This window comes from Manis javanica, chromosome 4, assembly GCF_040802235.1.
Source record: "Manis javanica isolate MJ-LG chromosome 4, MJ_LKY, whole genome shotgun sequence".
Taxonomy (NCBI): Eukaryota; Metazoa; Chordata; class Mammalia; order Pholidota; family Manidae; genus Manis; species Manis javanica.
Genome location: NC_133159.1, coordinates 55,046,869 through 55,068,938, shown reverse-complemented (window position 1 = coordinate 55,068,938; position 22,070 = coordinate 55,046,869). Strand labels below are relative to the sequence as shown.

General features: G+C 32.3%; 1 protein-coding gene across 7 annotated transcripts in view; it reads left to right on the top strand.

The window, feature by feature from the left end:
* The window catches only part of DNAI4 (dynein axonemal intermediate chain 4), a 106,180-nt gene that overhangs the window by 32,989 nt on the left and 51,121 nt on the right, over window positions 1-22,070 (top strand). For 4 of the 7 annotated variants that reach the window (XM_037024267.2, XM_037024266.2, XM_037024270.2 and 1 more), the window contains 3 exons: window positions 4,225-4,381; window positions 7,069-7,208; window positions 19,508-19,660. The exons of 1 other annotated variant lie outside the window; for it this stretch is intronic. In XM_037024267.2, the coding sequence (XP_036880162.2) occupies window positions 4,225-4,381; window positions 7,069-7,208; window positions 19,508-19,660 (450 nt within the window). The remainder of the gene's footprint in view (window positions 1-4,224; window positions 4,382-7,068; window positions 7,209-19,507; window positions 19,661-22,070) is intronic. 2 more of the 7 variants (XM_037024268.2, XM_037024269.2) reach the window with 2 other exon arrangements.

Sequence of the window (22,070 nt, the reverse complement as noted above, 5' to 3'; positions counted from 1 at the left end):
AAACAAGCACAATTAAGAAATCAGAGGACCCTTCAATGGAATATAGACTATCACATAAGACTCCAACTGCCTTGCAAATGTATGACATAATTTCATTGAAAGTTGGGGTGAAGGGAAGTGTAGACCTATATAATGTTGAAACTGAGTGGATGCTATAAGATTAAAAACATGGAACTGCACCTGAACCCTGTACTCTAGATAATAAAGTCTTTTTCTATGGGAGTATGGGCTAATAATTCATAACCATTGTGTGTGTATGCCAAGATTAAACATGTAAATAAATAGAAGGCAGGTAGTAGGAACCAAGTTTCTCATTGTTCAGTTGGGGGGGTTATAATTTCAATGTGGCAGTGGGTGAAAATCAGAAACATTAATATGAGCTCATGTTTACTTAATATTGGTACAGATTAATATGTGTATGTTGATATAGATATATATGTATACAAGGATTAGTATAGACACAAATACTTCCTAGCTCTCTGCTGAGAAGGCCTAGAAACAACAACATCCCAGTAGCAACAAGCATACCCAGAGTCCAGATTTTGGTTTCTAATACCATTCTCCAGTAAAGGGAACAAGGGATCTTTGGAGAAATGACTGATGTAGGACTGGAGCAAAGAATATATAAAACAAATCAAGTGCTAAACAGATGCTAAAACCTCCCACAAAACTGCAATAAAAAATGAGGGTGTATGTGAAAGGGATTCAGCAACCAACAGAAAAAACTCCCAATCGTCAAAGGTAGAATAATTTCAACAACAAAATAAATTGTTGATACTGGATTACAATGCAAAGTGTACAGTAAATATCCATGAGTCCATATTGATACAAATAATGATTGAATAAATAAGTAATAGGAATAATAGACCAATCCCCAGTACAAAAGAATTCCAAATAATTTATGTCTATATCCCTTTCTCAAGAAGGTGGAGATTAGCTCCCTATACCATTTAAGTGTGGGTTTTGCATATTGACTACTTTCAAAAGAGTGCTGGGTATAGAGAGGGAGGAGAAGAGGGAGGAGAAGAGTATCTTCAGACCTGAGAAACTTGACACACAGTACTTCAGGTCAAGGTTAACATCATCAGTGGTTAAGTCATATGATAGCATGTACCCTTGATATGATATAAGAACAATATTTTGCCTCTGTAGTCTTCCTCCCAGAAATCCATTAGCACCTTTCTAACATCATGCAAACCCAAATTGAAGTTTGCATTTATACAAAATACCTGATCAGTACTCCTCAAAACTTAAGATCTTCAAAAACAAGGGAAGTCTGAAAAACTGCTGCAGTCTAGGGAAGCCTAAGGAGGCACCATGACTAAGTGTAATATATCTTGAATGAGATTGTAGAGCAGAAAAAGACATTAGTTAAAAACTAAGAAAATTGGGATAAAATGTGGACTTTTGAAAACAATGAAATATCAATATTGACTTATTAGTCATCATAAATGTACCATAAGAATTTTAACAGTAAGAAAAACTGGGTAAAAGGTATTCAGGAACTCTTTGTAATATTCTTGCAGATTTCCTATATATGTAAAACTACTCTAAAATAAAAAGTTTATTAAATGTTAAAAAAAATGGGGGTGGCTCCCAGCAATCTTTACTTTAACAAGCTCCCTGTGTGTTTCTGTTGTATGGTGAAGTTTGAGAACCATCACATTACTGTTTAACCAAAAGAAGGTTTTTACGGTTAGAAAAACTGAAAAACTAATTTTTATTGTAAGATAGGGGCCAAAAAGCATCTTATATACTGATTGTGTCTGAATGGTCTCAGTAAACAAATGAATAAGTAATAGTTACCTTTACATGAATTTTTAGTCTCTTGATTTGTATATAATCCATTTGTAAGGAGGGGTGAAAATAAAATGCTTCTGTGACTCAGTTGTAATTGTATCATACTAATTGTAGTTTAAGTACAGGCCAAAGAAGCCTTCATAGATTGCTGGCTACTGGAGTCTTCAAAGATAGCCAAATAATGGCATCCCTTTTCCCCCAACACAGTTCTAAATTCATTTTTCAATTAATATGGGTAGATATAATAGATTGGAGCCAAAATACCACATTAGGGATAAAGGCATGCTCTTAAATTCCCAAATTTGACAGACCTATTCACCCATTCACTAAAGGATCTAGACCACCCCACCTCAAGCCTACCCCAGCCCTCCCAAGGGGCATCATGAGTAAAGGTGTGGAGAGGAGCAGAGATTGTCATACTGAAACTCTGTCCTGGGAGAACCATGAGGAGTGTAGATTTTTTTTCTATCTGTCACTTGCAGTAAATAGGAGCAGGTAAGGCAGATTGATGTTTGTGATGCTTTTTCAGGTAGAGAGAGATGTGTAGTCAAGATCTAGCTTAAGGCCAGTTTAGAGTTAGTGGATCTGACCCATGAAATAGATTCCATAGGTAAACAGTAGAGTTTGAGGCAGTTTCTCAATATATATCAAATTCAAACAACATTCAGGCAGTGGTTGATACAGTGATGAAGGCAAAAATCCTATTTGCCATCCTAGGGCTTTGCCTATAAGTGGAAGTTCTTCTGCCATTAAGTACAAGATTGACTGGACTATTACTTTTCTCTACCATAATATGTAGCTGAGATGTTACCATACTAGGTTCAATATATATAATACATCAAATGTAAGATCATTTGTTTTTATAATTAGCTTATCTGTGCCACAATGCTACTTTGGAGTGTGTGTGTATATGTGTGTGTATGTATATATAAAATACTTAATCATAAATGAAGATCTGGTGACCTAAAAGAAAGTTTTAGAGAATCAAGAGCCTACATTTCTAGTCTCAAAACTGCCAATACTCCTGTGTGGCTTTCAACTTCTCACTTAACATCTCTGTTTCTCATTTTCTTCATGAATAAACTGAATAATTTGGACTAGATGTACTTCAAACTGTCCATGTAGATAATTCATTTACTTTTTCACTGATCCTATATCTAGCCTACCAAGATTTTTATATATAAATCATATCTTCCCTTTTATTTTAAATTTATTGCACAAATAGTAAAAATGTGGGTAAAGAATATTTTTTAAAGAATAATCATCCAAATACTGTAAAAGATTAGCAGTTTAAATTTTCTGACATTGTCCATGTATATAAGTATTTTACATTGTTATAACCATACTGTAGGTTCTATTTAAACCATTTTGTCACTTAATATTTTATCACAAACATATTTTCCTAAGTTTTTATTATTATGCTTAATTACTATTTGTATTTGTAGGTGGATATTCTATAATTTATTTAGCCATTCCAAATATTGATGATTGGTTTATGGAATTAGTAACTTGTATTTTCTTTTTAGTTTATAAGATAGGCATTTTTTTCAGGCCCTGGTCCTTTTTAAGAGGAGACTGAACCTTAGTTTCTGAAAAATGTATATTCTTAAGTCTTATTTTCCTAAAGCTATTCAAGCTTTGCCCATCCCAAAGCCTCATGGATCCCTGTTCCATATTCTTGTTTTTAACTGAAAACAATCAACTCTAACCTATATACCTCATCATGGTTCTTTATTACCCATACAACCACATCCAAATTACCCCAGCCCTGAAATTCTGTCCTCAGCGAAATTTTTTAAGGACCTTAAACCTCTGACTCATCTAAAGGCTTGAGGCTAACCCTTTGCAATATATTATTTGCATGAATATTGAACCTATTTTATCCCTATATTTAACTAGAATTTCCACTGGAGACAAGCTCTTTGGGAAGATGATTAGAGGTGGGCTGTAATCTAAATTGAAAGATTAACTGATTAGATTAATTTATCAGATCAACTGAAAAAAAAGGCCAAACAAAGAATGAAAGGTTGTTGTAGATATAGACTAGAAATTAACTACAGGACTCAATGAGAGGTTGCATACTATGTCCTGGAAATACTTTTGCCCATATCTTTTTGGGCAGTATGAATAGTCACTCACCCAGGTCTCCCTGTGAATAGTATGGGATAGATTTAATAGGATACCCTTGGAGTTATGATTATAAATATGGTACTGGAGTAGGCTGATATATCAGCAATGGAGGCTGTTTATGGGCTATAAAATCCAGTTTCGCTTCAGAGGGATTGAATAGACTACATCCTCACAATATGGCCTGTTCCTTGACCATATAAAGTCATCTGCAATGTGTGACTTATCCTGATGTTTTGGTAAAATAAGCTAAAAATAACAAGTAGTAAATGATTTTTAATAAGTTATGTATTTTAGATTTAAAATCTATGAGGACAACCCCTGGAAAAATTGTAACAAAAGAAGACCTGGGAAAGATTATAGAGATAATACTCACAGAGACAGAAACACTGACTTTTTTTAACCTACCAACAGTCATGGTTTCTGTAGAGTCTGAAGAAGCTGAGAAAGTAAGGTATGTATGGCTAAATTTTCTATATTGCTTCTGGAATTTAAATCCTAAATCAGAGGTTCTTATCCTTCTTTTGGTCCTTAGGGATTTCTGGATAAACTCCACTGGTGTATATACTCTGAAATTTTAAAGTTATATATGTGCCCTGTGAGATTACATGTAAAGTGTTTATGTTGTATGTACTTTTTCTGTGGAGAAAGAACCCATAGCTTTGCCATAAGCAGATGAACTATTAAATCAAATAATAAAACAAAGAAAGAAAGCTTTCAAGTCAATATAAGTTTTAATTATTTTTTTCTTTTCTGCATATATAATTTATTTTCATTTTAAAAAGATAGGACTGACATTTTTGTATTCAAAACATCAGGGAAATAAATGTTATTATAGCAGATTTTTGTTTCTCTCTATTAAAGACTGTAAATAGATCATTAGTTTTTGCCTCATGTATTTTAAAGCTCTGTTGTTAGGCACATATACCTTAAGAATTGTTATGTCTCTTTAGAGAGTTGACCCCTTTATCGTTATGTAATGCCCCTCCTGATCTCTGATATTTACTTGCTCTGAAGTCTGGTCTGTCTGAGCAGTATAGCTCAGTATAGCTTAGTATAGCTACTGTAAATAGATTATTAATATAGTTATACAGGTTAGCTTCAAATATAATTTGAATAGAATTCACACTACTAAAAAAATCTATCACTATAACAATTTTTAGGGTATTAGTCTTACCCAAATATAAAATATTGTAGAATTGTTTGGACTATAGAATACAGTTCAGTTATATCCTGAAAGCTCATAAGATATAAGGGAAAGCTCCTAGACTAGAAAAAGAAAGGAAAAAATAACAAAGGGATAGGTAAGTGATCTGAAAGCAGAGAGGGAGAGATTCTGGGAGCAAATGTTAATTTTAGCACATGAATCTAGAGTCCACCAATAAATCTTGAATCCCCTACAAGTTGAGACTGCTGAAAGAGAAGTTCTTGTAAAGCTAAGACCCTTAGAAGGATCTTGATGATTAAGTAGTTCCAGGTCCGTAGGGTCTCCTAGCTACTAACAGAAGCAAACACAAATAATCTCTGGAGGAAAGCATATTCTATTTAAGCTCTTAAGATTCCCTCAAATTGAGTTTGGTAGTAATACACCAAACCAGTAAAGAAACAAGCCATTATGAATGAGAATTAAAAGAAATAACAAACCCTAGATCTAGACAGACCATGAGGACTATAGATTAAGATATTATTAGATATAGACTATAAAATATATGTGAAATGCTTAAATGAAGGAGTTAAAACATGGTTCATATTAAGAAACTATCAAAATGATGACTCATATTTGGAAAAACATCTGAAAAGAACTTTAAAATATGTTTATATAATTGTTGAAATTAAACATTGATTTAATTGTTCAAATTAAAAAGTAAACATTAAATTTAAACAAGACATAGCTGAATATAGATTTAATAAATTGGCACACAGCTCTGGATAAGTTATATAAAAAATAAAGTTTGGAGAGAAAAATGAGATGTAAAGCATGAAAGACTAAAGGTCTAATATACATCTAACCAGTTCAAGAAAGGCAAAATAGAAAGAATGGAGATGTTCTATTCAAAGAGAGTGGATAAGGATGTCCCCGAACTTTGGAAGACACCATTCCACAGAAGTAGGAATAAAAAAATCCACAAAAAAGGAATGGACTCAGTGCATTGTACTGATACTCCAGAATACCAAGTACTAAAGAAGATATTAAAAACAGACAAAAAAAAAAAAAAGGATAGAAAGAACCCATCATCTACAGAGAAACAAACTAACAGGATTATTAGGGATAAAATATGACTACTTCATAATCATAGGAAGATACACTAATTCTAAACTTGAATACTCCTAATACAATAACCTCAAAATAAAATTGGAACCTTGATAAGTATCCTATTTATTAAAGCAGGAGATTTAAATGTAACCTCTCTTAATTGTCAATAGGTCAACCAGATAAAAAAATTAGCATAGGTACAGAAAATTTGAACCAAAAATTTAATTTAGTGATCATATATAGAACTTGGAACTTAGCGATCAGAGAACACACACTCTTTTCAAGAGTGGAACACAATTTGGAACATGTATAAAAATCATCTACTTACAAGGACTTGAAACAAGGTTTCGAAAATTTCAAAAACATAGTATCATACAAACCAAATTCTCTTACCACAAGTGTAATGAAGTTAAAAAATTAATAACATAAATCTCAACTAAAACATAGGCATATTCACATGCACATTTGGAAATTAAAAAAGTACATTTTTCTAAATTTCTCATGAATCAAAAAAGAAATCATTGTGGAAATTCAAAAAATAATCAGAAGTAAACAATCGTGAAAAAATACATACTTATAGAATGACACTAAAGTAGTACTTTGAGGGAAGCTTATAACTTTAAGTGTCTATATCAAAGTTCATAAAACCAGTGAGGAGATTGTGCTAGCATATTGTTGATGGGCAGTGAAAGCAGTAGGAAGGTTGGGAAGTATATAAAAGAGTCCTTTGGTGAAAGTATAATGCATTCTTTTCCTATGGAATTTTTGAACTCTTACTCTTTGATGTTATCCACATTAAAGAGGATAATTTTAGGAAAAAGCATAATATGAAGAGATGATATGTATGGTAATAATTTATATTAATGAGTATACCTCATTTTTTATAGTCAAAGAAACAAGAATTATGAGAACCTTTGTAGAAATAGGTTAGGCAATGACTTATATGTTGAAAGGATGATGCAAACTATTAATGGAGCACCGAAGAATAAAGATGTTCAATGTGACAAAATCATAAAGGAAGACAAAGGTATTTGTATTTTATTCTCATTGATAAAATACTATATTTGAATATATATTCTTTGAGTCTGTTGATTAACAAATAAATGTTGAAATATACAAAGTAAAGATAGAAATAATTTGGCCAAATCACAACTGTGGCTGGGATTATTGTGATCTGCAACTTTTAGAAGTTGACAAATAAATTATCAAGTAATAAATACAGATATAGAAAATCTGAATGACATGATTATCAATCTTGATTTGTATACAAACTATATCATGAAACTTTGTACTCTTGAAATGTTTATGAAACATTTATAGAAATTGTTTACTGCATCACAAAGAATTTCAACCACAACTAATAAAATTTAAAATGTGCAGGACACTATTTTAGGCCTTTCATATATATTAACTAGTTTAATTCTCACAGCAATCCTACTACTATTCTCCATTTTACAGAGGTAGAAACAGAAAAAGAGAAGTTAGCTAACTTACCTCAGATCTACACAGGGAGTATGACAGACAATAATACTGCCAGACAGTCTAGTTTTAGAACCTGTGCTTTTAACACTTACTGTCTTTCAATGTTTATAAATTAACAACCCTGAGAGCACTGCCTAGCCAAAAATCTTCTGAGGTGTGGCCAAAGGGGTAATTAAAAGAAGGGTTAAAATCTTAATGGCTTTTATTACTCAGCAAAACTGTAATTTAGGTCTTTAAAAAGATTAAAATAGGTAAACTTCCATAAAGTGGGCAAACAATAGACAAACTTCCAAAAATAGAAAATAAAGAATGAAATCTTGCCATGTAAGACAACATGGGTGAACCCAGAGGGTATTATGCTGAGTGAAATAAGTTCGACAGAGAAATATAAATACCATATGATTTCACTTATATGTGGAATCTAAAAAACAAAACAAATGAGTGAACAAACAAACAAAACAGAAATAGACTCATAAACACTATAACAGACTGATGGTTGTCATAGGGGTGGGGATGGGTAAAATAAGGGGATAAAGAGATACAAAATTCTAATTATAAAATAAATTAGTCATAGGGATGAAAGTACAGCATAAGGAATATGGTCAACAATACTGTAATGTCTTTATATGCTGGCAGATGGTAGCTCCGTTTATCATCGTGAACATTTTATAATGTATATAACTGTTGGATCACTACTATATTGAAGCCAATATAATAGTTATATAAACTATATTTCAATGAAAAATAATAAAATTAAAAAGAAAAAACAAAAATCCCATAAAATGAGCAAGTGCTAAAACAAAAAAAAGGGCAACTTATAATTAGTAGGAAAACTTTGTGGCATCTTTACTTGCTCTTGCCTGCTTCCTTCCCCAGTGTGGTGGTGGTCTTAAAGACAGCAGCCTGCCTTCCCAGTGGGAGACCCTGGTCTCTGGCACCAGAGGGAACAGAGCAGATGTAATTCTCCAGGAATTTGGTTTGTCTGTTTTGACGAGTCTTGGGGCTACTTGTTTTATTTTGGCTAATTCAGAACTCTCTCAGGTGGTAAAGCAACTGTGCATAATGTACTCTTCAAAAGTATTGTAAAGCATATTAACAACTCACCTCTACTTGAGGCAAGAAAATATAACTGAGTCAAACACATTGAAAGCCTGGGAGAAAACACTAGGGAGAGAGTTTCTTTAGGAAATTAAGTATTGAAAAAGGTGTGTGCATACAAGAGAATTTAGAAAGTCATGAGCATGCCTAGGGCAGGATGTGTGCTCAGAAAAGATCTGAAAATATCCTAAACTTTCAGTTCTGCTGATCTCTAGGCTCAGTAGCAGGAAGTGAAGGCTAGGGTGTAGTTGTAAATAGCCTGGCTAAGCACTGAAGTATCCCAACACAGATCCAATTTTCAAAGACTGGGAAAGGTTGTTATTTTTTTCCCTTTTCTTTTCTTTGTTCCTTTCTTTTTCTTCTCTCTCCCTCTGTATTTCAATCCCTCCATCCCTCCCCCTCTCTCCTCTGAGGAGCAATAGAATCCAGGTGTTAAAGGAAATCTCTGTCAGGACACTAGCTGACCAAAAGCTAAGAAACAAAGACTTCTGTGATGATACATGACAAAGAATACAGACTTTCTAAGCATAGTTTAGAAAAAAAATCACTAAGCAAACAACTGCCATTCACAGCAAACTATAGAACAAACACTGAAGAGCAAGGAGAATTTGATTTCCAGAGTTACCACTTTATTATATTCAAAATGTTTAGTTTCAAAAAAGGTTACAAAAGATACAAAGAATGTATGGCCCATTCAAAGAAGATATTAACAAAAACTCTCCCTGAGGAAGTACACATGTTGGATTTCTTGGCAAAGACTTTAGATTAATTGTAGTAAACATGCTCATAAAGCTAAGGGAAGCTATGAAGCTAATAAATGAATTCAGAAAAAGTTGCAGAATACAAAATCAACACAAAATTCAGTTGTATTTCTGTACACTACCAATCCAAAAAAGAACTTAAGGATATAATTGCATTTATGATAGAATCAAAAATAATAAAATACCTAGGGATGAATTTAACCAAGGAGGTGAGAGATTTGTACATAGGTAACTATAAAACAATCCTGAAAGAAAAAAAAAAGATCTAAGTAAGTGGAAAGACATCTTGTGTTTATGAATCAAAAGACTTAATATTGTTGTGAATACTACTTAAAACAATCTACAGATTCAACACAATGCCTATCAAAACCGCCAAAGAATTTTTTGCAGAAATAGAAAAAAATCATCCCAACGTGTATGTGGAATATCAAGGGACCCCCAAATAGCCAAAACAATCTCAAAAAATAACAGGTTAGATGCTCACACTACCTGATGTGACAACTTGCTATAAAGTTATAGTGATCAAAATAGGGTAGTACCAGCATAAACACAGATATATAGAGACCAAAAGAACAGAAAAGAAAGCCCTGAAATAAACACTTACATATATAGTCAAATGATTTTTGATAAAGGTGCCAAGGCCATTAAATGGAGAAAAAATACTCTTTTCAACAAATGGTCCTGGGACAACTGGATAGCTACATGCAAAAGAATAAAATTGGGACTCATACCTCATAACATACACAAAAATTAAAGTGGATTAATCAATAATGTAAATATAAGAGCTAAAATAAAATCCTGAGATGAAAACACTGGAGTAAATATTTTTGTTCTTTCCTTTGACAATGGATTCTTAGATATGATATTAAAAGCATAAAGAACAAAAGCAAAAAATAGTTAAATTGGGCTTCATCAAAATTAAAACATTTCTGCATTAAAGAACATTATCAAAACAGTCAAAGGACAACCTACATAATGGGAGAAAATATTTTCAAATCCTCTCTGATAAAAGTCTAGTGTCTGGAATATATAAAGAACTCATAATCCAAGAACAAAAGACAAGCAACACAATGAAAAAATGGGTGTAGAGTTTAGACATTTCTCCAAACAAATGGCCAAGAAGTACATGAAAATGTGTTCAATGTCATTAATCATTAGAGAAATGCAAATCAAAACCACAAGTTTTGAAAGAAAGGCTATAATTAAAAACAGAAAATAACAAGTGTTGACAAGGATGTTGAGAAATTGGAGCCCTCATACCCTGTTAGTGGGAATGTAAGATGATACAGCTGCTGTGGAAAATAGTTTGGTAGTTCCTCAAACAATTAAACATAGAATCACCATATGAACGAGCTATTCCACTCATAGGTATATACCCCAAAGAGTTGAAAACAAGTACTCAAATACATGTACACACATGTTCATGGCAGCAGTATTTACCATAGTCAAAAAGTGGAAACAATTGAAATGTCCACCAATGGATGAATGGATAAACAAAATGTGTAAATATATACAGTGAAATATTGTACAGTCATAAAAAGGAATCAGCACAGATACATGCTCTGAACAACTTTCCCTCTTCTATCCTGGAAGGTGTAAAAATTTTCTTTTTGGAGAGGACAAAATAGAGACTCTTTAGCTTCACAGTGACTTCTCTGAGAATTTCTTCTTTCTTCGGAAAGCTCCCAGAACATAGGTGCCAGACTCTTAGCCATTCATTACCTGGATGTATCATAGATTACTTATCCATTCACTTACTGAAAGTCATCTTGATTACTTCCAAGTTTTGGCAATTATCAATAATATTTCTGTAGACATGACTTTTCAACTACTTTGGGCAATATCAAGATGCACAATTCCTGGATCATATGGTAACAGTATTTTTAATTTTGTAAGAAACAGCCAAACTGTCTTCCAAAATAGCTATACCATTTTGCATTCCCACTAGCCATGTGGGAGATTTCCTTTTGCTCCACATCCTCACTAGCATTTTGTGTTGTCAGTGTTCCAGATTTTGACCATTCTAATAGGTGTGCAGTAATATCTCATTGTTTTAATTTGTATTTCCATGGTGATATGTGGTGGGGAACATTTTCATATACTGATTTGCCATATGTATGTCTTTGGTGAGATATGTGTTAAGTTCTTTGGCCCATTTTTATATTGGATTTTTTTCTTATTAATGAGTTTTGAGTGATATTTTTACATTTTGGATAACAGTCCATATTAGATATATCTTTAGCAAATGATTTCTTCCAGTATGTGGCTTGCCATTCTCTTGGCATTGCCTTTCATAGAGCAGACATTTTTAATTTAATGAAGTCAAGGTTATCAATTTTTGCTTCAATGATTGTACCTTTGTTGTATCTAAAAAGTCATCACCATACCCAAAGTCATTTAGGTTTTCTCCTGTGTTAGGAGTTTTATGGCTTTACTTTTTAATTTTTAGTCTATAACCAATTTTGAGCTAATTTTTGTGAAAGATATAACATCTGTATCTAGATTTGTTTTGTATGTGGATGTCCAGTTCCACCACCATTTGTTGGAGAGACTTTCTTTACTCCATTGTATTTGCTTCATTGTCAAAATTAATTGACTATATTCATGTGGGTCTATTTCTGGAATCTCTGTTCTTTCTCATTGGTCTAGTTGTCCATTCTTTCACCAATATCACACTGTCTTGATTACCATAGCTTTATAATAAGTCTTTAAACTGGATAGTGTTAGTCCTCCAACTTTCTTTTTCAATTTTGTGTTGGTATTCTGGGTCTTTTGCCTCTCTGTATGAACTTTAGAGTCAGTTGTCACTATCTACAAAATAACTTCCTGGGCTTTGATTGAGATTGCATTGATGTAAGATCAATTTGGAAAGAACTGACATCTTGACCATATTAAATCTTCTTATCCATGAACATGGAATATCTTTCCATTTATTTAGTTCTTTTACATTGTTCATCAAAGTTTTATAATTTTTCCTCATAGATTTTGTACATATTTTGTTATATTTATACCTATTTTATTTTTGGGGATGTGAATATAAATTGTATTATCTTAATTTTCAAATTACACTTATTCATTGCTGGCATATAGGAAAGGGATTTCCTTTTGTATATTAACCTTGTATCCTGCAACCTTGCTATAATCACCTATTAGTTCAAGGAGTTTTTGTTGATTCAGATTTTCTCTATAAGGTAACATGTCATCTGCAAACAAAGATAGTTTTATTTCTTCCTTGCCAATTTCCTTTTCTTGTGTTATTCATTAACTTGGATTTTCAGTATGATGTTGAAAAGGAGTCATGAGAAGAAACAGTCTTACCTTGTTCCTGATCTAGTGGGAAAGCTAGTTTCTCACCATTAAATATGTTTGCTGTAGGTTTTTGTAGATGTTACTTATCAAGTTGATGAAGTTCCCTTCTATTCCTAGTTTACCAGTGCTGTATCATGAATGGGTGGTAGATTTTGTCAAATGCTTTTCTGAATCTGTTTATATGATTATGTGATTTTCTTTAGCCTGTTATTATGGTGAATTGTGTTAATTATTTTTTGAAAACTAACTTTGCATACCTGTGGTAAACTCCACTTGACTGTTGTGTATACTTCTTTTTATACATTGTTGGATTTGATTTGCTACTATTTTGTTGAACATAGTTGCATCTATATACATAAGAGCTGTTAGTCTGCCATTTTCTTTTTTGTAATGTCATTGTCTGTTTTTGAGATTAGAGTAATGCAAGGAGGAGTCATGAAGTATTCCCTCTGTTTCTATCCATTGAAAGAGATTGTGAAGAATTGGCATAATTTCCTTGCTAAATGACTGGTAGAATTCACGAGTGAATCACTCCATCTGGCCCTACTGCTTTCTGTTTTGGAAGGTTATTAGTTAATCAATTAATTTTTTAAATTACATTTATTTAATTGATATAGGTCTATTCAGATTATTTCTTCTTGTGTGAATTTTGGCAGATTGTATCTTTCAAGGAATTAGTCCATTTCATCAAGGTTATCAAATTTGCAGGCATACAGTTGTTCATAGTATTCCTTTGTTATCCTTTTAATGTTGATGAGATATGTAATGTTCCTCTTCATTTATGTGATGTTAGTAATTTTTTTCTTAGTTATCCTGGCTAGAGGCTTACTGATTTTATTGATCTTTTCAAATAATCAGCTTTTGGTGTCATTGATTTTCTCTTTTGATATCCTGTTTGCAATTTTATTGATTTCTGTTCTAATTCTGTTTTTATTTTATTTTTAAATTGAGATATAATTGACATATATAACACTATATTAGTTTCAGAAATACGACATAATGATTAGATATTTGTGCATATTGTGAAGTGATCACCACAAAAAGTCTAGTTAGTATCCATCACCATACATAGGTACACAAATTTTTTTTCTTGTGATGGGAACTTTCAAGATCTACTCCTTTAGCAACTGTTAAATATACAGTAGGGTATTACTATCTATAGGCACCGTACTGTGTATTATATCCCCAGGACTTATTTATATATGGAAGTATATACTTTTTAACCCACTTCACCCATTGTGCCCAGCCCCACCCCCTTCCTCTCATGACAACCAATCTGTTCTCTGTATTCCTGAGCTTAGGTTTTTTTTTCTTGTTTGTTTGTTTTCCAGTTTTCACATATAAATGTGATCATGTAGTATTTGTCTTTTTCTGACTTATTTCACTTAGCATAATGCCTTCAAGTTCCATCCATGTTGTTGCAAATGGCAAGATTTTCTTATTTTTCATGGTCAAATAATATCCCATTATATATATATGTGTGGGGGGGGGGTGTATCTACATCTGTGTCTATATATATATATATATGTTTATATACATAAATGCAGGTTATGTAAGTAATTTAGATATAGACCAAGTAAATATTAGATTCTTAGAGATCAATAAAAAAAATGTTCTTCCTTGTATGAGTTTGGATGAAATTGAAAGAAATTCAGGAGTCAGAGAAATGGAAATCAAATAGTACCTTTATTACTGATAAAATTAACTAGAAAATGTAGCCTTAAATCTGCAGCTAAATGGACTTACTATTTTTTCCCTTCAGCATAGATACTACCAACAGTAATTGGCATGGCCAAATACAGACCTCCTCTCTAAGGGTGAGAACAGACCAAAATGCATGCTTTCTACAAGTAAACAGACCTACAAAAATAATACAGAGGTGGCTGAGCTGCAATTTGCTCTCCTAAACTTTCCTAAACAAGGACTAGTCATTTTTTTTTTCCTGGCAGTAAGTGAATGAGGGACATAAAGAGTTCAGAAGTGTTAATTTAGCTCAAGTTCCTTCTGTAAAGAAACACAAAAAGTGAGGGAACACCTAATAGTATACATATAGTTATTTATGATAAAAGAGGCATTTCAAATAAATGGATAATTCAATAAGTATATTAGTGTTCCTGGCTAACTTTTGAAAATGCATTTTAATCCTAGAACTTTATAGATTTCACAAATTCAGCATGGTTTCTATGAATATTATACTACAATAACAAGTTTTTAATAAAAGTATATATGATATGAACTCATTTTTGTTAAAATTATACATATGTATTTGTATATGAATCTGGAAGGATGTACACCAAAATTTTAATAGTTATTATTTCTGGGTGATGGAAATACAAATCAAATATGTCTTTCTATTCAGCTAAAAAGTAGAATTACTCTTCTATAAATGTTATGTAGTCAGTTGCTACTCTTTTATAGTCTGAATTAAACTAGTAGATAGGAACAATGTCTTAAAACTTGTAAAAACTATTTGGACATATCTTAGATTCAGATATGCTCAAAACACAGGTATCGGTGGGACTACTTTTTTCTGATACTAGTTAAAATAACTTTTTAAAATAGGATGTAAGTATAAAACTGGGAAGGTGTAATCATTCATTATTTATTGTTCCATCTTGTAGGTGATATTGTGGCACGTAGTCTGAAACTTTTCTTAGGTTAATTTGTTCAAATGAACAAATGCAGTGATGGTACCCAAACTAAAAATACCAATGTTATGTGTTATCTTCAAAGAAGAAACAACTTTAAATCATCCTAACATTCTACATTGATTATTTATAAAATGATATTTACTTATGTAGCAATTATTTTATTAGTGACCATGTAACAATACATTCCTGTATGCTCAGCTTATTACACTTTCAGTTAAAGAAAGAAAAAGGTTAGTTAATGCAATATTCAAAGACATAATTTCTTTCCATGGTCTTTTACTTCATGAATATAAAATCTGTACCTTTTCTGATTAAGCAAAATATGCTCAGTATTTATTCTGTGTATGACTTGGTTAGATACTAATAAGTTAGATATGTTATGAAATGTGAGCTGAACTTCTTACTATTTGAAAACATTGTTAAATAACAGAGGTCCTTCATTTTACATTATGAAAATAAAAGTTTTAACAGTGAAGTACTTAACATTATTAGATCCTGATCCTGTTTTTGATATTCAGGGGAAAGAATTCTTTTTTTTTTTGGTATCATTAATATAAAATCACATGAGCAACATTGTGGTTACTAGATTCCCCCCATTATCAAGTTCCCACCACATACCCCATTACAGTCACTGTCCATCAGCATAGTAAGACGCTATAGAGTCACTACTTATCTTCTCTATGCTATACGGCCTTCCTGTGCCCCCCCACCCCCCGTACATTATGTGTGCTAATCGTAATGGCCCTTATTCCCCTTTTCCCTCCCTACCCACCCAGCCTCCACAGTCCCTTTCCCTTTGGTAACTGTTAGTCCATTCTTGGGTTCTTTCAGTCTGCTGCTACTTTGCTCCTTCAGTTTTTGCTTTGTTTTTATGCTCCACAGATATGTGAAATCATTTGCTACTTGTCTTTCTCTGCTTGGCTTATTTCACTGAGTATAATACCCTCTAGCTTCATCCATGTTGTTGCAAATAGTAGGATTTGTTTTCTTCTTATGGCTGAATAATATTCCATTGTGTATATGTACCACAGTTTCTTTATCCATTCATTTGCTGATGGACACTTAAGTTGCTTCCATTTCTTGGCTATTGTAAATAGTGCTGCGATAAACATATGGGTGCATATGCCTTTTTGAAACTGGGCTCCTGCATTCTTAGGGTAAATTCCTAGGAGTGGAATTCCTGGATCAAATGGTATTTCTATTTTGAGTTTTTTGAGGAACCTCCATATTGCTTTCCACAATGGTTGAACTAGTTTACATTCCCACCAGCAGTGTAGGAGGGTTCCCCTTTCTCCGTGTCCTTGCCAGCCTTTGTTGTTCCTAGTCTTTTCTGTGTTGGCCATCCTAAGTTGTGTGAGGTAACATCTCATTGTGGTTTTAATTTGCATTTCTCTGATAATTTGCGATGTGGTACATCTTTTCATGTGTCTGTTGGCCATCTGAATTTCTTCTTTGGAGAAGTGTCTGTTCATATCCTCTGCCTATTTTTTAATAGCATTATTTGCTTTTTAGGTGTTGAGGTGTGTGAATTCTTTATATAGTTTGGATGTTAACCCCTTGTTGGATTTGTCATTTACAAATATATTCTCCCATACTGTAGAATGCCTTTTTGTTCTGCTGATGGTGTCCTTTATTGTACAGAAGCTTTTTAACATGATGTAGTCCCATTTGTTCATTTTTTATTTTGTTTCCCTTGCCCGAGGAGATGGCGTTCAGGAAAAAGTTGCCCATGTTTATATTCAAGAGGTTTTTGCCTATGTTTACTTCTAAGAGTTTTATAATTTCATGACTTACATTCAGGTCTTTGATCCATTTCTAATTTACTTTTGTGTATGGAGTTAGACAATGATCTAGTTTCATTCTCCTACATATAGCTGTTCAGTTTTGCCAACATCAGCTGTTGAAGAGGCTGTCATTTCCCCATTGTATGTCAATTGTTCCTTTATCAGATATTAATTGACCATATATGTTTGGGTTAATGTCTGGAGTCTCTATTCTGTTCCACTGGTCTGTGGCTCTGTTCTTGTGCCAGTACCAAATTGTCTTGATTACTGTGGCTTTGTAGTAGAGCTTGATGTCCCCTCCCCCTGCTTTATTCTTCCTTCTCAGGATTGCTTTGGTTATTCGGAGTCTTTTGTGTTCCAGATGAATTTTAGAACTATTTGCTCTAGTTCATTGAAGAATGTTGTTGGTACTTTGATAGGAATTGCATTGAATCTGTATATTGCTTTAGGCAGGATGGCCATTTTGACAATATTAATTCTTCCTAGCCATGAGCATGGGATGTGTTTCCATTTATTGGTATCTTCTTTAATTCCTCTCATGAGTGTCTTGTAGTTTTCAGAGTATAGGTGTTTCACTTCCTTGGTTAGGTTTATTCCTAGATATTTTATTCTTTTTGATGCAATTGTGAATGGAATTGTTTTCCTGATTTCTCTTTCTGCTAGTTCATCGTTAGTGTATAGGAATGCAACAGATTTATGTGTATTAACTTTGTATCCTGCAACTTTGCTGAATTCAAATATTAGATCTAGTAATTTTGGAGTGGATTCTTTAGGGTTTTCTTATGTACAATATCATGTCATCTGCAAACAAGGACAGTTTAACTTCTTCCTTGCCAATCTGGATGCCTTTTATTTCTTTGTGTTGTCTGATTGCTGTGGCTAGGACCTCCAAAACTGTGTTGAATAAAAGTAAAGAGAGTGGGCATCCTTATCTTGTTTCCAATCTTAAAGGAAAAGCTTTCAGCTTCTCACTGTTAGGTATAATGTTGGCTGTGGGTTTGTCATATATGGCCTTTATTATGTTGAGGTACTTGCCCTCTATACCCATTTTGTTGAGAATTTTTATCATGAATTGATGTTGAATTTTGTCGAATGCTTTTTCAGCATCTATGGAAATTATCATGTGGTTTTTGTCCTTCTTTTTGTTGATGTGGTGGATGATGTTGATGGATTTTCGAGTGTTGTACCATCCTTGAATCCCTGGAATAAATCCTACTTCATCATAATGAATTATCTTTTTGATTTATTTTTGAATTCGGTTTGCTAATATTTTGTTGAGTATTTTTGCATCTGTATTCATCAGAGATATTGGTCTGTAATTTTCTGTTTTTGTGGTGTCTTTGCCTGATTTTGGTATTAGAGTGATGCTGGCCTCGTAGAATGAGTTTGGGAGTATTCCCTCTTCTAGTTTTGGGAAAACTTTAAGGATGATGAGTATTAAGTCATCACTGAAAGAATTCTTTATTAAATCACTAAACTTTAAGTTTAGGAAGTTTAGCATGTAAGAATATATTTTTACTTGTTCACTGAAAAAATAATTGCTGCATAAACCTTTCATTGTTATACCAGCAATGAAAGGAGTTGGGAGCTTTTTTCCTTTTAAAATTTTGAGATAAGTAACTGTCAGTTTTTGTTTGTAGATCATTCTTGTATTTTCTCATTTGAATAAATATAGATAACATAAAAAATTTAAAAGAAAATAATAACCATATTACTGTTCTAGTTTTTGAGAACACAATCTATCATTTTCCCAACAAATACAAGCTTTTGTATAAGTATACAGGAAATTTTGCTTGATAAAAATGGAATTAGATGATTGTAAATAGAAACTTCTATAGAATATAACATTTTATATGTTAATCATGAGTAAAGGAACATTAAAACCTTGTCATAACATGATTGGGTCCATATCAAGGCAACCCCATACTAACTGATGAGATTACATTGTACCAACTTTGAATAGAGAAGAGGGAGGTGTCGGGATCAGAGAAGATAATTTGGAGCTATTACAAAAACACTAAGGTATTTGTAGATGCTGAAAGTGTGATCCTAAGGATCTCTTGGTGTGCTCATGGTTTACTTCTTTTTCATCTTTAATTCCTGCCATGTTGTAAAATAGTAGTATTTTTTTCCTAAACAGTACATATGAGTATCTTAAATTTTGCTATTACTAGTTACATGTAGGCTAAAATATTAGAATTTCTTTTAAAATAATTTTTTCCTTTCTATCTCTTTATTTAGGCATAATGTCCACTGTTTGGGATTTGTATGATTCTTATAATGCTATGGAGCTTTCATCTTTACCAGTAACACAATCTGTAATTGATTCAAGTAGTAAAGCAAGTATACCTAAAGATTGGGACCAAAGAGTGCAAGGGAGTACTACAGAAAAAAGTGAGATTTCATTTATTTGGTTTTTTGAATAATGTTTTCACATGTAATTTTTTGTAACTTCTTTTTTAGCAGTTAAAATATTTTCTTTCTGGTAGAATATGAAAAATACAACATTTACTCAGAAATAATGTTGTTACTTTTCACATTGTCTTGGACTTTGAACTGGAAATTTTAATTTTTCTTGGACACATGTCAAGAGTTTCAAAGATTCTGTCTTTTACTGTTGTTTCCTTAGTTTCATACATGTAGGTTCCAACATTTTCTCTCTTCCTTTATTTCTACAGAATAACTGGTAAGAAAAAGAATATATTCTAGCTCTTTAACAAGTGAAAATGGAGATATACTAACAATAGTGGCTTTTATTTGGGAATGATTTTACCTCCCCAGGGACATTTGGCAATATTTGGAGACATTTTTGGTTGTTATGACTATGGGAACATCTTTTGAGTAGATAGATGCCAAGGATACTGCCAGAAATAATTCAGTACACACAACAAAATAATTCAGCTCCCACAACAAAAATTTATCTGGCCAAAGTATCAATACTGCCAAAGTTGAGAAATCCTGCATTACAACTTAAGCTTTTATATTTAAAAATTTAATATTAAAATTTTAATGTTAAATGTTACAATTTAAATAAACACAAAATTTTAACTTTCAAATATACTTTAGCAGTATGGAAGTATTTTTACAAAGTCCAGTTATAACAAGTTTGTCAAATTCCACTTCTGATTGTTCTGTGATTAAATATAATTTTATTTTCTATATTTTGAACTTCTTAGTCTTTTTCTTATAAAATTGTATTACTACAATTAAGGGATAGTCCTTATTTCAGAATAGCTAATCAGTCAAGTTTTTTTAAGTTTCGACAATTTTCCTTAAATTAAACTGTAGTATTTTTATTCTCACTAGTTCTAACCAAAAGACAAACATAATATATAAGAAGAGTACATCAGTAAATATTTTGAAATGCCAAATTTAAAGAAAATTTGATAATTTTCAGAAAATAATGGCCTTAATTATAAATAACTGCATTTTCTTTGAAGACTTAAGATTTACAGAAACTTACCACCTTATAATTTGGTCTATCATTGTATCTCAAGTTTAATATTAAAAAATCTAAACTTTATATATGTCACCTATATTGTTTTATTTGTTTTTAAAAATTGTATTGACAGTCTTGTGGACTATAGTCATGTTTTACTGAAAGTTGTTCATAATGAAGACCAGTTCATTTTCCCAGAGAATGGTGAAGGTGAAGAATGAATTATTGATTATCACAAAATAAATATTTTTTGTTGCTTAAGTGTTAATGTCCATATAGTAGGCTTGTTTTTAGAAACTATAATTTTCCTACCAAAAATCAGAAAAATAGGAACAATTCAATCTTAGACTGAAAATTACTTTGGGACTTCAAAATTGGATTTATGTACCCCACCCCTATTAAAGCCACTGACCCAAAAAAAAATTGTAAGTGGAAGATTCTGAAAGAAAAGTAAGTCTCAATTTGGGAGTCTTTTTTTTTTTATGTATGTATGGGTATGCCTTATAAGCTTAAAGGGATAATAAAACTATACTCAATAACTGTAATACAGAATAAAAATATACTTATTTTCAGTTTTATGGCCAGTTGAGGGGGGAAAGGAGACCAGAATTAAGAAAAAGAAGAAAATAAAAAATAGAAAAAGATAGGCAACAGAGCTAAATGATCACATTAATTAAGAATGTAAAGGAGATTCAGATAAAAACTAGAACTAGATCACATCTAGGTCTCATTCAACTCTGAGATTTTATAATACAAAGTGAAAAAAGAAAAAATATGGTCCCTGTCTTTAGGAAGTTTTCCTATTTCATTTAAACTTTGAATTTAGTTTGTATCTTAACCTTCCATTATCATATTTAAGGGAAAAAAAGGTCCATAATTTTCATCTTTGAATATGTGTAAAACCATATCTCATTTCACAGAGAAAAACTTCTTTCTCATGGCATTTTTTTCTTTCAAAATAAGGCTTTAGATTTTAAAAACTGGTAGACATTTTAAAAACAGGCTTAGATTTACAGAAAAATTGAGCAAATAGTACTCAGAGAGCCATACAATCCCTTCCTTCATTCCCTTGCCCATCCCCACTCCTGGCGTAGTTTCTCCTATTCCTAATATCTTGCATTAGTGTGGTCCATTTGTTACAATTGATGAACCAATGGTGACACATTATTAAGTAAAATGCACAGTTTATGTTAAGGTTCACTCCTTGTGTTTTATAATTCTGCAAGTTTTGACAAATGCATAACAACATGTTTCTACTCTTAGAGTTTTGTACAGAATGGTTTCAGTGACCTAAATATTCTCTGTGCTCCACCTACTCACCATTCCTCCCTTTTCCCATACCCCTAACCACCACTGATATTTTTA